Raw genomic sequence first — 15657 nt, 5'->3', positions numbered from 1 at the left:
GTGGAGCACTAATGCCCTCTATTGGTCACAACTAGTAACACTAACCTATGTAACAGCATCAAAAGTGACTTATTGTGTCAAACGGTTATTCTGTTATAAATTTTTATAATCAGGGCAAGACTTTGTGCTCACCCTGTATATTCCTTCAAACAGTACATGTCTTATCTGAAATGCTCTTTTATACATATTCATAAATTTGTATCTCTTCCAAGTCAATCTTAAATCAGTGACTATTTCTTATCACTTTTACATTCAAATTCTGTCATTCAATATTATGTTGGGTGCAATCTTCTCAGAATACTGGAATTTTAGTTTTCCACCCTTCAACTATATAGCAAACTGTCCCTTCCCACCATTAACAGCTGAAAAAATCTCAAAATCGAAGTAAACTTCAATTCCAATAATTACTTAGGAAGCTTGAAAATATTAAAACTACAAATTGCAGATAAAACCTAAAAGCCGTTCTGGAATTTCTCACTAAAACATCTAAATTCACTACAAAGAATTGAAATATACTCTCTGAACTTTACAAATATCCTGTTGTAATAGTTGCAATTAACCACAGAAATCTAAGTCCACCCATACCAATGGACACAGTGTACAATTGAGGAAAATTTCATCCTTTCATTCAATACTTAGGTAAGGTACCTGACAAATACAGAAGTTGCCCAAATAGGTATCATAAAAAACACGACACACACACAAAATCTCTATACTCACTATTCCACATACTGCAGAAATTCCGTTTGCAAATGATGAGGAACAAAGTTGTAATCCAAGTAGATACGTCAGAGTTTTTCCAGTAATAGGTATTCCAAGAATATGAGTCTGTGCAACACGAGGGACATCAAAGAAGAAGCTCACAAACAATGGAAATATCAGGCCATACCTAGAAGAGATTTCTGCATGTTACAAAATAGTAACAGTTCTCAAATTAGTGAACTAAACAAATGCAGCTATAGTTCAATCAGAATAACAAAGTGACTAACCGCTAGCTGTTTACATGACAGCTACCTTAGCAACACCCAATCAGAGCAGGAGCTTGGTCACATCTTTTGTTCTCTGAACAGTCGTCTATCTTATACATAAACTGAAGGTGGAGGGGAAAAAAAAAAAGGGAGTGGACTACTGATGTGAGCTGCATTGTGACTGTGCGGAATCAGCAGCAACATGTGAAAATATATGCTGCAACAGGATTCAAACCTGGGATCTCCTGCCTGCTAGGCAGCCATGTTAACCGCTAAGCCATCCTGACACAATGCTTATCACAACTGCACGGACTATCTCAGAACGCCTCTCAGTTGTTACTGTTATGCCACACATAATTGTTCATCCACACTGAAGGAGGAGGACTCATTGTCCATCGACGTGAATCAATTATATGAATGCATGGTGTCTGTTCTTTCAGACATATCTTGAGTCCAAATGAAGACATCACACATCCATATAGTTGTCATATCGCAAAGCTACCTCTGTTGCCAGTTACTGGCCAGCTGCTGATGATAGCTGGAGTCTGAAAAATAACTGTTGTGATTTATTATTATGTGATCTGTTTCTCTTTATAGAACTTTTTAAGGAATTTGTGAAAGTAATGTGTAATTACTTAGAAAATGATATGACTATTAAGATCTTCCAAAGTGAACTCAACAACACACATTAAAAGGGAATGTACTCACTACAGAACCACACTACTGCTGCTACCAAAACTATACATAATAGCAAATTGACAACACCCCCCCCCCTCCCCCTTTTCATGCTAAACTGTCAATCACTTTGTTATTCTAATCCGAGGATACAAACACTTATTCAACAGTGTTTGGCAAAACATAGTACTACAATAAAGTAACTTACTAAATGTTGCAGATAACCAAGAATATGCAGCTACAGACATTAAGATACCAATTTCACAACATAACATAATGAGATGTGAATGATTATAAAAATAATATGAAAAACACACATATCAAAATTTACAGCTACAATAGTTAAATAATACTACAAAACTATAGTGGTTTTAGTACATGTATCAACATTTAGTAGGTAAAGAAAAGCATAATTTTTTTCCACAATTTTGTTTAGGCCAGTTAGTTGATTGATTGGTGGGTTGTTGTTGTTGTGGTCCTCAGTCCTGAGACTGGTTTGATGCAGCTATCCATGCTACTCTATCCTGTGCAAGCTCCTTCATCTCCCAGTACCTACTGCAACCTACATCCTTCTGAATCTGCTTAGTGTAGTCATCTCTTGGTCTCCCTCTACGATATTTACCCTCCACGCTGCCCTCCAGTACTAAATTGGTGATCCCTTGATGCCTCAGAACATGTCCTACCAACCGATCCCTTCTTCCGGTCAAGTTGTGCCACAAACTTCTCTTCTCCCCAATTCTATTCAATACCTCCTCATTAGTTATGTGATCTACCTATCTAATCTTCAGCATTCTTCTGTAGCACCACATTTCAAAAGCTTCTATTCTCTTCTTGTCCAAACTATTTATTGTCCATGTTTCACTTCCATACATGGCTACATTCCATACAAATACTTTCAGAAACGACTTCCTGACACTTAAATCTATACTCAATGTTAACAAATTTCTATTCTTCAGAAACACTTTCCTTGCCATTGCCAGTTTACATTTTACATCCTCTCTACTTCGACCATCATCAGTTATTTTGTCCCCCAAATAGCAAAACTCCTTAACTATTTTAAGTGCCTCATTTCCTAATCTAATTCCCTCAGCATAACCCAACTTAATTTGACTACATTCCATTATACTAGTTTTGCTTTTGTTGATGTTCAGCTTATATCTTCCTTTCAACACACTGTCCATTCAGTTCAACTGCTTGCACTTCCAAGCCCTTTGCTGTCTCTGACAAAATTACAATGTCATCGGCAAACCTCAAAGTTTTTATTTCTTCTCCCTAGATTTTAATACCTACTCCCAATTTTTCTTTTGTTTCCTTTACTGCTTGCTCAACGTACACATTGAATAGCATCGGGGAGAGGCTACAACCCTGTCTCACTCCCTTCCCAACCACTGCTTCCCTTTCATGTCCCTCGACTTATAACTGCCATCTGGTTTCTGTACAAATTGTAAATAGCCTTTTGCTCCCTGTATTTTACCCCTGCCACATTCAGAATTTAGAAGAGAGTTGTTGTTGTTGTTGTCTTCAGTCCTGAGACTGGCTTGATGCAGCTCTCCATGCTACTCTATCCTGTGCAAGCTGCTTCATCTCCCAGTACCTACTGCAACCTACATCCTTCTGAATCTGCTTAGTGTACTCATCTCTCGGTCTCCCTCTACGATTTTTACCCTCCACGCTGCCCTCCAATGCTAAATTTGTGATCCCTTGATGCCTCAAAACATGTCCTACCAACCGATCCCTTCTTCTAGTCAAGTTGTGCCACAAACTTCTCTTCTCCCCAATCCTATTCAATACCTCCTCATTAGTTACGTGATCTATCCACCTTATCTTCAGTATTCTTCTGTAGCACCACATTTCGAAAGCTTCTATTCTCTTCTTGTCCAAACTAGTTATCGTCCATGTTTCACTTGGTGGGTAAGGGAATAAAAACAGAGGTTATCAGTCCCTTGGTCATGACTGTTCATCCAGGGGTAGTGATGATCAGCAATTTTGTTTATGCTGATTCTACAATTAATGAGTCCACCTCCATAGCAAATTGGTCAGCACATGTGACTTATGTAGAGAACCTGGGTTCGGTTCTGGTACTGACTGGGATTTTTCCTTGGTGGGAGGAGAGGAACGGCGTGAATTCAGTCCCGTGGCGTTAACTGAGGAGCTACTTGAGTGATGAGTAGTGGCTCCGAGATTTGGGAAGGAGAGTGGTTTGCTGGCTCTGGACCCCTCTATACTGCATCCAGTGACCCCACTGGCAGAGGATGAGTCAGTGGTCAGTCAATACTGATTGGCCCATCAAGGCTAGAACACGGATGAGATACCAACATTCATTATGTTCAGTTGCTTGACTAACTAGAGACAGTTTGAAATGTAGTTACTGCAAGAATGGATGAGTTACACACACTCATGATGTTCAGTTGCATGATAGACAGATTGACAATCAGTCAGCCTGAAATGTAGTTACAGCAGTTGTCCACCTCTGGTGCACTATACTACATAATATGAATACACTACGTGTTTCTCTCTCTCTCTCTCTCTCTCTCTCTCTCTCTCTCTCTCTCTCTCCCACAACAAAAACTGAAATATAAATTGGACACAAGGAAAGCTGATTATGGAAGTTCATTAAAATTTATATCCATTTAATCAACATTAACAAGAATCTCATCTTAAACTACGGGATATGCTACTCAGTTTTGGTCAACTACTAGGAGTTGCAAAGTATCATAGTAAAGATTCGCAATGTCGAAGTCCAGCTGAAAAAATTGAATCCTCCTTTGTACTCTTTTAAACCTGTGATATTGGAAGTAAAAAAGAACTTCAGTTTCTCTAATCAAAAATGACTTGATCATTGACATTAACAAATGACTCAATGGAAAAATTAAGTGTGATTAGTAGTTTTGCAGTTTCTTCTTTTTTTTAGGAGTGAAAATGGGTCAGTGCTTTGATGAAATCTCTCTACAGATTGGAGAACCCTCTCTGGTCCACGTGGCCTTTAATGCCACAGAGAATGCATACAGATTAAGGGTCTTGATCGGCAATCAAGACCAAAGGGATAAATTAAGACAATAGGGATTATAGAGACAGCTGCCAATTGAATCCTATTAATACAATGAATGCACTTGTAAGTGCACAATTTACTTCTATGGCTATCCCCCTAAAACAACACTTACTTCCTTAGGAAGTAGTAGTTGCTGATTATACAACTGACTCAATTTCCAGGGGATTTCTTTTCTAAATTACATGAACTAACAAAGGACATTGAGTATTATACAATATGACCACTAAGAAATTCCACCATTTCAAATCCTATGGCAGACAGTGACTGAATACCATGTGGAGTGACACACACACACACACACACACACACACACACACACACACACACACACACACACTATCACACCAGCTCCAATGGAGTGAGGAGTTCTGTCAGTTGGAGTGGGAAGGGAGAAAGAAGATGGAGAGTGCAACACGCCCTTCCGCTCCTTTCCTTTCTTCCACACCGACTCCAAATGCCAATTATTTACACCAGTTGAGCTGCAGTGCCGCACAATATTATCGGCTGGGATAATGCTACACAAGTGAGTATCTGTTATGTGTGCTTATTCTGTTAGCTCTAAAGTAATATTAGTCCAAAAGTCCAGCATCTTCCAGAGGCCTCTTTGCATATCTACAATAATTCAACATCTCAACTATATGGTGAGTTGTTATCTTTATCCCTTCCACTGCACATATTTCCACAAATTAGTTTCCATCATGAGTAACTATAATATCTGCACCAAAGGCCACAACTTTTTGACAATAAGAATAAAAATATAGTGACAGAGATAATGAAGCCGAGAGATCGTACTTGGAAAAGTTAAAACTCAGCACATCAATGTGGTACAAATTCTAAAGAAAGGGTCATAATGCTAAGGAGAGTAGGAGTTACGCGTGTTCTCTGGAAATGATAAAATAACCAATCCTGTTTGAACAACGAAATATTGTAGAGACAAGAATATGCATTATGTCTTTTTATGACAAAACTCTCAAATGTGATTTGTTTGCATAAGAAGGAAACTACAATGAATAACATTGTAGAAAGAGGTGAAGAGGGAAGGTGCCATCAACCAGGAGGGTTAGTTGAATAGAATGGCTCTTTATAAGGCTTGGCTCTTTTAGAGGTGGCAGTAAGCCATTGCCTTCCTTTGACTTCTGAACTGACAGTTATAGAGGGTCGATGGTTTAATGTGGATTCCAAACCACAGTACACATGGCATTTTTCACACTGAATTGCATTGTCAGAGATGAAACCAGTGAAACGTGGCACACAAAAAAATCATAACTCTTATCGGCGATCAACCCTCTGCCTTTGGCTCTATAGTCTGGCACTTTACCACTTTCAAGACAACCACAGGTCAATCTGATTTTTATAATTTTTTTTTTAATAGTTTGGTATGTGAAGTTCAGAACTCACATACCAATCTGCCTCAACAGTTCAATATAATTCTCAAGATTCCTCAAGAAAAATTGAGTTGGACATTTTCCGAAGAACTTTAATTCACTAAACGTTAGGCCCTTTTCACAATGGGCCATGCAGCTCACTTGGTAACATTTGAAAATGGTAATCCCTAGATATGTAAATATAAACTTCGCCAAATATGTATGCCACTAAATAGAACAGAAGCTTTTGAAAGTGGTGATATAGAAGAACGCTGAACACTGAATGGGTAGATCACACAACTAATGAAAAGGTACAAATAAAAGTGGGGAGAAAAAAAGTATGTGGCATAATCTGACTAGAAGAATGAATAGACGACAGTACATATTCTGAGACCTCAAGGGATCACCAATTTAGTACTGGATGAAAGTATGGGGAATAAAAATCTTAGAGGGTGACCAAGAGATGAATACAGTAACCAGATTCTGAAGGATGTAGGTTGTAGTAGTTATTTGGACATGAAGAGGCTTGCACAGGTTAGAGTGGCATGGAGTGCTGCATCAAAACAGTCTTTGGACAATGACAATGACATTAATTAACACATATGTAAGCATGAAAAATACGTCATCTTGTTTCTAATTACATATTGCACCACTGCAAGTATAATTTCTCAATTATTGATACTTTGTAAAAGACTGTTAGTAAATATGTATTTTTTTTAATTTAAGCAATATTTATTAACAATCTTTTACAAAATATTGTTAATTATGAATGTATATTTACAATATGTGTCATATGTAATTAAAAACAAAGATATGTGCTATTTTCATAGTAAATGATGATTTGATGTGCGTTAATTAGCACACATTTGATTAACTTTATATATAAAAGATGCAGGTATTTGGAAAAGAAGAAGAAGACTAGTGGCACATCAATTACCCAATTACCATTCTCCAACAATACCAAGCGAGCCATGGAGCCTGTTGTGAAAAATCGCCTGAAGTTTAGTGAATTAATGTTCCTCTCAAAAGCCAATATTCTTGAGAAATATCATGTTGCACTGAACTGCTTTAGCGGATTGATATGTGAATTTCATGTACTATAGATACAAACAATGACAGAACTCCAACTGCCAGCTAGTCTCCTTGTTAGTTATAGTGTCTCACCTCCTGTCTGAATAGCAATATTTGGCAAGGGGGGGGGGGGAGGGGGGGGGGGAGCCTTGGAAATTTACAACACAACTTGACTAGAAGAAGGGCTCTAGAGAGATACGACACATCATAGTGGAATAGTCCAACTTGATAATGGACCAATGTGTAAGGTCTAACTTGTGGAGGCATCAGTAGTCAGATTACAGTTGATGTAGAGTGTAGCAGTTACACAGTGATGAGAGTTACACCAGACAGACTAGTGTTGAGGACTGTATCAAATCAATCTTCTCACCTGCCAAATTAGTACAGAATTCAGGTTATGTTACAGGATGTCTACACAAACTCCATAAAAAAAGTGCCAACTGTGATGTCACTGCTCTAAGGCAGAATAGCAGCAACATGATCTTTGATATGCTTGCCATCTTACTAATCCTGAAGAACCCAACTGAAGCCTTCATCGACATTATATTGTGAAACTATGTTGCCCACTGGACCTATATACAGCTGTGATACAACACAAAAATACTGCAGACACTATCCATATAATTTATGACATCACACTTCAAAGAAGACTGAAAAAACACTTTTCAATAAAAATGTTATTCAACATTCAATTGTGGGTACATAATTACTGAGTGACAGTGACCCATTTGTAAAAGCATTAATGTAGCTCTCTTTTTCCCTTTCCCTTTCTCCATTGTGCATAAACATGACATTTTTGCAACTACGGGCAAAACTTTAGTTTGCCTTATCGAGGTATACTCGAGATGATAAATCTCCAGCCAAAATACTGTGCCGTTCAACTCAATATCTTAAACAGTGCACGATGTGCAACTGAAGAGTTTATCTGCTGCCACATAATTAAAACCACCCCTTCCACGTGAACTTTATAAATGGTATAACTTGTGTTTACATTTGAAAGACATTAACAAATAGTTGCAAAACGTAAACCGATAGCAACTTATGTTTTAATGGTATGTTGCAAAGCAGTAGTACCTAAAACAACTTACTCACTGTGTATTTGCTTATTTGTTATTCAGTATCTCCGAGATATAACACAAGGTAATATGTAAAAATTCTTGGTGTAGCAGTGAAACAAGGCTGAAATGAAAAGCAAATCAGTTTTCAATGTAGTCCCTTTAATGGGTCAAATATTTTTCCAGTCAGTAGTTTCCATACTGTGGAAATTATGCAAAATCCAATGAAGGATAAGAATGAGTTCTTCACTAAACTCTGTTTCACTTTCCATCTACAAATTTCTTTAGATGTGGGGTAAGTGAAACACACAGGGTGTCAAATATAGCGAATGGAGTGGATTTTTCAATAATCTGTACTTCCAACTACCATCAACAATAAGCTTTGGTTGACAGGTGTGTTATCACGTTGTCATGATTTCTTTTTCAATTTAAATTCAAGCCTTTGGCAGTTATGTTTTTCATTCAGCTAATCCAGAAGACAAGTGCAGTATTTGCTTGCTCTTGTTTTATCCTTTGCCAGTGAAGCAATAAGAAAACGTCTCCTAAGAATGGAATTTTACTTTGCTTTTCTCAGTGAAATACTACTGTCTCAGGCAAGTGTCACCCCACTCAGTCATCTACTTCCCATCCTGCACATCATTCCTCTCCTGTATAATACTGTTTAAGTTATGTGAAGGTTACAATGCATGATCCTTGTGACAACATTGCTTCGAAGTTTAGAACAGAGCATTATCACTACATACAGAAAAATTTGTGTTTTTGAGATCTCTCAGTGTTCATGTAAGATTTTAAATAAAGTGCTATAATCTTTCACTGTAAACGAGATGTGATTTTTGATGATTATCTGCAGCAGTAACATCAGAGTAGTAACTGTTACTGTCAAACAGGAAAGTAACTGAGCGTTGAGTCATCAACAGGCACAAAAATATTGAAAGCTTGCTAGCTTTGTGCCAGCTAGTAGACACCAAATGTTGGAGCTGCAGTCTAGTGGGTGGACTAGGGTGGGATGGTGTTATGTTGGTTGAAATGGGTAGAGGGAGAAAGAGATGGGAAGCAGGAAGAGATGGGAAGCAGGAAGAGGGGTTGGAGATGGGTAGCTTGTGGCTTGGAGGGAGGTAGCAAGTGCAGAGGAAGGGGCAGCAGCTGCACGAACTAAGCATATAATACATGGTGTGGCCACAACAAAGATGATGTGGATGTGTAGACTGGGAGGCAGTGATAGGACAGAGGAAAGGGAAAACTGTTGGTTAGAGATGTGGAGATTGGTGCCGTGAGCATGCTGTGCTCAGCTGCATGTTCTCCCACTAGATGGTCAACTTTGTTCTTGACCACTGGTGGCAGCCATTCTCTCTGATGGACAGGGACACTGTAGGTTGTGTGGGTGATTAAATACCACTTAAGGAGGAGTAGGGAGGCTCTTGGGTAAGAAGTCCCTCATTCATATGCATAATGGTAGATAATCAAATTATCATGGACTGGGCAGGTTTAGTGACATCTCTGAACAGTCAGAGGGATTGTGTCTGTGGTACAATATCCACAGCTAACGTCTATCTTCAGGAGTTCCAGGAACCCTGGTGACGCAAAATGTTTTTTGATGTGTGTAGACTGTAAAAAATCACAATCAATGGTTACATCAGCACCTCAAATTACAACAAAGATTTTGTATTTGTCCTATTCCCCATACATGACAGAACACATTAGAATGAAATGACATGACATGATATTTACTGACACAAATTAAAATTAACAGAATGCCTGTTATATTACATACCATAAAGTTACATATTGTTTGAACCTGGGCTACTAAAACATAACTACTTACGGTCCTGGTGGAAGGTAACCACCTCCATGGACATCCATATTTAAATATTGGAGAATCATTATTGTTGAAGTTTCTAAAATTGTTGCTATTGTACAGGTTGCCAAAAGATATGAAGCAAACTTATGTGAACCATATCGCCTCTCAAATATCCTGAAAAAGAGTAGGAAAAAAAAAAAATTAAGAAGTGCTGAAGCACAGCTGCTTGACAATAACATTTACATTACGTCCTAGTTGTACAGCTGAAGCAGTTTTAACATTCTCTCAAAGAGGAAGGGACTGATCACTACTCTCACTTTTAAGTAGTTATCTGTGAAGTAATGGAATATTTGAAAAAGAAGGATTACAAAAATCAGCATCTACCAACATATCACAGTTTCTTACTTTTCCATAACTAAAGTTAAATCACTGATTGCACTTCTAGAGAATGCTATGATCTGTTTAAAACTATGACATAATAGACAGCATTAAATGTTATGCCAATTCTGTTTTTGGACTTAGTTCAACTGCAGAGACAACAAACAGAAAAACATGTTATATGTAAATCCATTTTTTTACAGTGTAATGTAACTGGATAGATAAAAAAATCTATTCACCATACAGTGGCAGAACACACACAAAAAAGGTTATAATGAGGCAAGCTTTCAGAGCCAGTTGCTCCTCCTGGCAGAAAGGCCCGAGGGGAAGGAAGAGCGGTGAAGGAAAAGGATTGAGAGATGTAGGAAAATGGGCATATTTCAGAAAAGTCAACCAGAACCACGTGTCAGGGTAGATGAGAAGGAAAGATCTTCCTTCTTTTCTTCTCATCCCGTCATCTCCTCTGATCTGCAGGTCTGGCCGACTTTTTCAAAGTCTACCCCTTTTCTAGACCTCTCCAGTCCTTTTACTTCACCCCTCTTCCTTACCCTTCAACCCTTCTAGCAGAAGAAGCAGCCACTGGGTTCAAAAGCTTGACTTTTATGTGTGTGTTATGGCACCACTTTGCGAGTTAATTTTCTACTATACAATTACATTACATTATAAATACAGGTTTACATGAATTTTAAACCCTGAGAATGCTACTTTTAATTCTTATTTCAACCGCATTTTACAATTGAGTTTCCCCAAAGTTACATAATGGTTGCGAGAGAAAACCACTCATCATCTTTAAGACAAACTGACAATTGACAGGCATATATTATGTAGTGATGAGTATAAAGATTTCAGTCCTCATTTTCCTCCTGGGCACAAAGTTTAAACAAACTTCTGATGCTGCCATGTCACTGGTCCATCTAGCAATCAGGCCAAACATTCCTAGCATATAAACATGAGATGGAGGGAAAGAAAGCATGTGATTTCACAGATAACAAACACCTCACAAAATAGCTGAAGAGCAGATCCGTTTTTTGGCAAGAAAGAGCAAAATGGAGGTAGAGGGGCAGAAGAGAGGAAACAAGTCAAAAACGAGAAACATGCAAGAACTGAGGATGAAGGGAATACAACTAAAGAAAATAAAATAAAAATATTTTAATTATGTAAAATATGATATACAATAAAATAATAATGGATAATTAAACTAAATATAAATGACAGGGAAAGTTGGGAAGTTCTCTAGCAAGGAACTGAATTGGAGAAGGGACAAATACCCGAGTTGTTTAAGTTTTGGAAAGAGATGATTTTTTGGATTATGTCATATGGAAGTATATTTACTTTACAAAATTGGGCACAGTAGATTACATAGAAACAAGGTTCCTCTTACACTAAATTCCATTTCCTGCTGCCAATTGCCCTATATGATGTTCTGCGGCAAGTCCTTTTCAATTGTACCTTTCTTTGGTCTGCCTAGTGGTCTTCTTCCACAAATAGTAAAATCCATGGATTTCAAAACAGTCACTGATGTTCATCCAACCAACCGGCATGACCTGCCCATATATGCTCTTTGGTTCTGATAATGCCTACAATATTTTGACTGTTGTAGATATCATCCAGCTCACAAGGATGCTGTATCCTCCATTCCCTTGTGATCTCATCTTGTACCAGACCATTGATCTCCCTTAAGAATTTCCACTCAAAAACAAGAAGATTATTATAGTATTTTTTTCAGACACTCCATAATTTGCTATGATACATCCCTAAAAGTTGGAGGTGTGTTTAATACAGCTGGAGTTTGAAATTCTTAAAAAGAGTGAGTGATTTAAAAAGCTAACTGAAGTACAACTGGTTTGCGGTTTGAATTCTTAATTTGACTTACATTTCACATGATGTGTCTTCTGTACATATTACCCCCAGATAGCTAAAATTATGAACCCTTCTGCAGAATTATGTTTCAACTACCAGTGGCCGGAGTGGGTCTCTTGGATCAGACATGAGTTCTGCTCACTGTCAGGTATCTGGTCTTTGATCCACTGAAATGGAGACCAATCTTGCTTCCTGCCACCTCCACGCTGTCACTCATCTGCATTAGTTGTTCCTTAGATCTGGACAACACAGCAATGTCGTCGGCAAATGCAAGATGTGATTTTCTCACCTTCCCCCTCAATCGCTTCGAAATTCTTAGGGAAAGCTTCCTTCATCATCTTTTCAAGCTCCAGATTGAACAATATTGTTGACATGACATCTCCTTGTCTCAAGGTTTTGTTTATGTTAAAGGTCTCCATGACTTGGCTCCCCATGTTTCACTTTGCCTTTTGTATCAGTGAAACAAACTTACTACACTGACGAGTTTTTTCAGTATTCCAAACTCGGTTAGGCAATCCATCAGGCTCTGCTGATGAAAACAACCGTATGTCTTCTTAAAATCTATGAAAAGCAAATGAAGGTTTTGTCGTATTCCCACGTCTTCTCAGTGAGCTGTCTCAATATACACTTGTCTGCAATCCAACAGCACTTTCTGAAACCATCTTCATATTCACCAATCACTACTTCTGCAAATGGTTGTATTCTGTCCAATATACAGTTGGCCAACAGGGCGTGTACGCGGATACGGGAAGAAATTCCCGGATTTTTCCCAGATAAAAATACATTTTCTCTTGGGTGAAAGTACACATTTTCCTGGGTGAAAATATACCTCATAACTGTAAAACTTAACAATTCCTTAAGTGGTAAAGGTTTTACACAGCACTTCCCGGCACTTTAGGACACTAAACTTAGCAAAAAAAAGTGTTTTTGGAAAGATCTTTGATGCACAGCAATTTGTACGCTTCATATTTTCATATTACAGAAGTATAAATATGAATTCCACCAAATACAGTACATTATTTTCCGAAGCCCTGAAATTGAGATTGCAATGTATTTTTGTCAGCCAATAACAGCTCACGTCACGTTAGCTCACGAGCAAATGAAACCAGATATTCAGAACATACGACACCTTATGTAGTCAGCCAATAGCTACAATCACTGTTAAGTAGAGCGGATGCACAAATAGCCAAAGTTTATGGTTTAAACTAAAATATACGTAATATCGCTACAAAAAAAAAGCTAAGCTTTCATAATTTATTTTTTGAGTGTTATTTTATTCTACAAGATATATCAAACATAAATGTACCAGCAAAATTTTAAATGATAAATTTCTTGTCTTCTGAGCCCAAAATTCTTTTAAGTGGTTGGTCCTCAGAGTGTTAAGTTTGGAATGAGATTCAATCACTCTGTGATTTAAGAAATTCATCACACATTTTCACACCTAACATATCTCTTATTGCATAAAAGGAAATTTACTTTGAAACTCAACACTTGTCAAAGGAGCAATTGGAATATTTTCCCACGACCTGCTAGAAATACAAACTTTTGTGACATCATGCTCATCGAAAGCAGCTGTTAGGAAGTATTACACAGTCTTCGTCCTGAAGCCTTTGACACATTTAGCTGTTGACGTACTATTATGTGCACACTGTGTTTGGTTATAAGTTTCACACTGGTGTTTCCCTCTCGTTTATGTTTTATTGCTGCAGTATTATTCTACAGTAACAGGCTAAAGTAAAATTCTCTGTTAAGAGTACAGTCAAAATTACAAAAAATTAACTGAAACGTAAGACAACGAAAAATTTCCAAAATTCTAAAAAATTCCCAGGTTTTTCTCTGATTTCCCAGCTGTCCCATGGCATATATGTTCTGGACAAGATGCTATAGCATATGTTCAGGAGGGCTATTCCTCTGTGGTTGGCACAGCCCATTTTGTCACCTTTTGTGTGTAGGGCAGGTAACTGCTGTACGCCAATCTTCTGGAATCACCTCTACAATCCAAATCCTCTTGATAAGCTGGAGAATTCTCTTGTGGAGTCTCTGCTCGTCTGAATGACTTCCGCCTGGATTCCATCTTCTCCTGAATTTCAGCAGGAGGTTAAGCTAAATCTATGTGTCAAGAGACTGTAATTCTAAATCTATATCAGGAGTTCATAACTCAAACAAAAGCTGAGGAACACACTGATGTATTATTCCTATCTGTCAGCAACACTGAACTCAATGGTGTCCTCGACAGACTTTTGCCAGCTCTGGTGTCCCTCCTTAAAGAAGTTGAGTCTATGGTACATCTATCGAGCCTGTTTTCCCAAAAAACATTGTTGATCCTCCTTTCTCATTCCTTTGACATACATTCTCTTTGCTCTCCTCGGGATTGTTTGGGTGTTCCTGCATACTTATCCAAACTGTGCTTTGTCTTATGCAAAATCTGTGCCTTGTAGTCAGGCTCTCCTTGGCTCCTCTTCTCTTGGCAATCCACTACCGCCTAGGTAATGCATTCGTTCCTAAACCAAACCTTTTTGCCCCTGATCTGTTTCTTGATAACAGCATTTGCCACCTAATTTACAGCATTCTTGACTTCTTTCCACATTTCTTCAGGGTTCTTTTTTGAGTTCTTTTCCTGCAAATTTTTAATGTAGTTGCTGAGATGGAGGCTCTCCCCCCTCCCCCTTTTTTTGCTGTTTGAGTATCAATGTGGTAGCATTCTACTTGCTTAAGACTGTTTCTCATTTTGGCTGTGAGTTGTACTTTTAGTGTTTTCTCCTAGAAAGTGGTCCCTCCCACATGCCACTGTCTTTTTACACAAATCACCCCGTTCTTTAGTTTTGTGGCAGTTGCAATGTAATCTATGTGATTAATTGTTTTACTATCAGATAACACTCAAGGTCCTCTGTGTATATTACTTTTTGTGCTACTGATGAACAATTGTTATGGGGTCACACTCTGGGTTAAGGCTTGGTGTGAAAATGAGTAGTATCATCAATAGCAGTTCTAGGTCTGGTCTGAATAGAGATAAGGTAATTGGTATTTTAGGCATCACTTCTCCCATTGGGTCTGCAACCTAGTTTTTGGCTCAATATATCCTCATCTTTGTAACTACATTCTTTTTATTATACTCCATATATTTGCTTTAACTGCATTGCAGAATAAATATGTGGTACAAATAACTACATGAGAATGTATGACACACAGTTTTACAACACATTACGTTTATAATAATTGAGGAAGGGATACATGGTACCTAGTCAAAAGTCGATGTCTTACACAACATCAGAGGCCAAACCAGCTCTTACCGGTTGGCGCTTTACAAGGTAAACATATTCCATCACCACATGGGTGAAGTGAATGGCACATGTTGAATATGTTTTTCCTGTGTTATTTTAATGCAAATAATTATTCCCATAAAAAATATTCAAATTAAAGCCTACAAATATTAAATTAT

At 38.0% G+C, this 15657-nt stretch overlaps 1 protein-coding gene across 4 annotated transcripts in view; it reads right to left on the bottom strand.

Annotated features, from left to right (window-relative positions):
* LOC126337030 (uncharacterized) overlaps window positions 1-15657 on the bottom strand; it is a 55437-nt gene that overhangs the window by 21163 nt on the left and 18617 nt on the right. For all 4 annotated transcript variants that reach the window (XM_050001315.1, XM_050001318.1, XM_050001314.1 and 1 more), the window contains 2 exons: window positions 10005-10154; window positions 721-889 (listed from right to left, as the gene is read on the bottom strand). In XM_050001315.1, coding sequence (XP_049857272.1) covers window positions 721-889; window positions 10005-10154 — 319 coding nt within the window. The remainder of the gene's footprint in view (window positions 1-720; window positions 890-10004; window positions 10155-15657) is intronic.

The sequence above is a fragment of the Schistocerca gregaria genome, chromosome 2 (assembly GCF_023897955.1).
Source record: "Schistocerca gregaria isolate iqSchGreg1 chromosome 2, iqSchGreg1.2, whole genome shotgun sequence".
NCBI classification, from domain to species: domain Eukaryota; kingdom Metazoa; phylum Arthropoda; class Insecta; order Orthoptera; family Acrididae; genus Schistocerca; species Schistocerca gregaria.
Note: the sequence above shows the minus strand (reverse complement) of the source record. Positions and strands in the feature narration are given on the sequence as shown.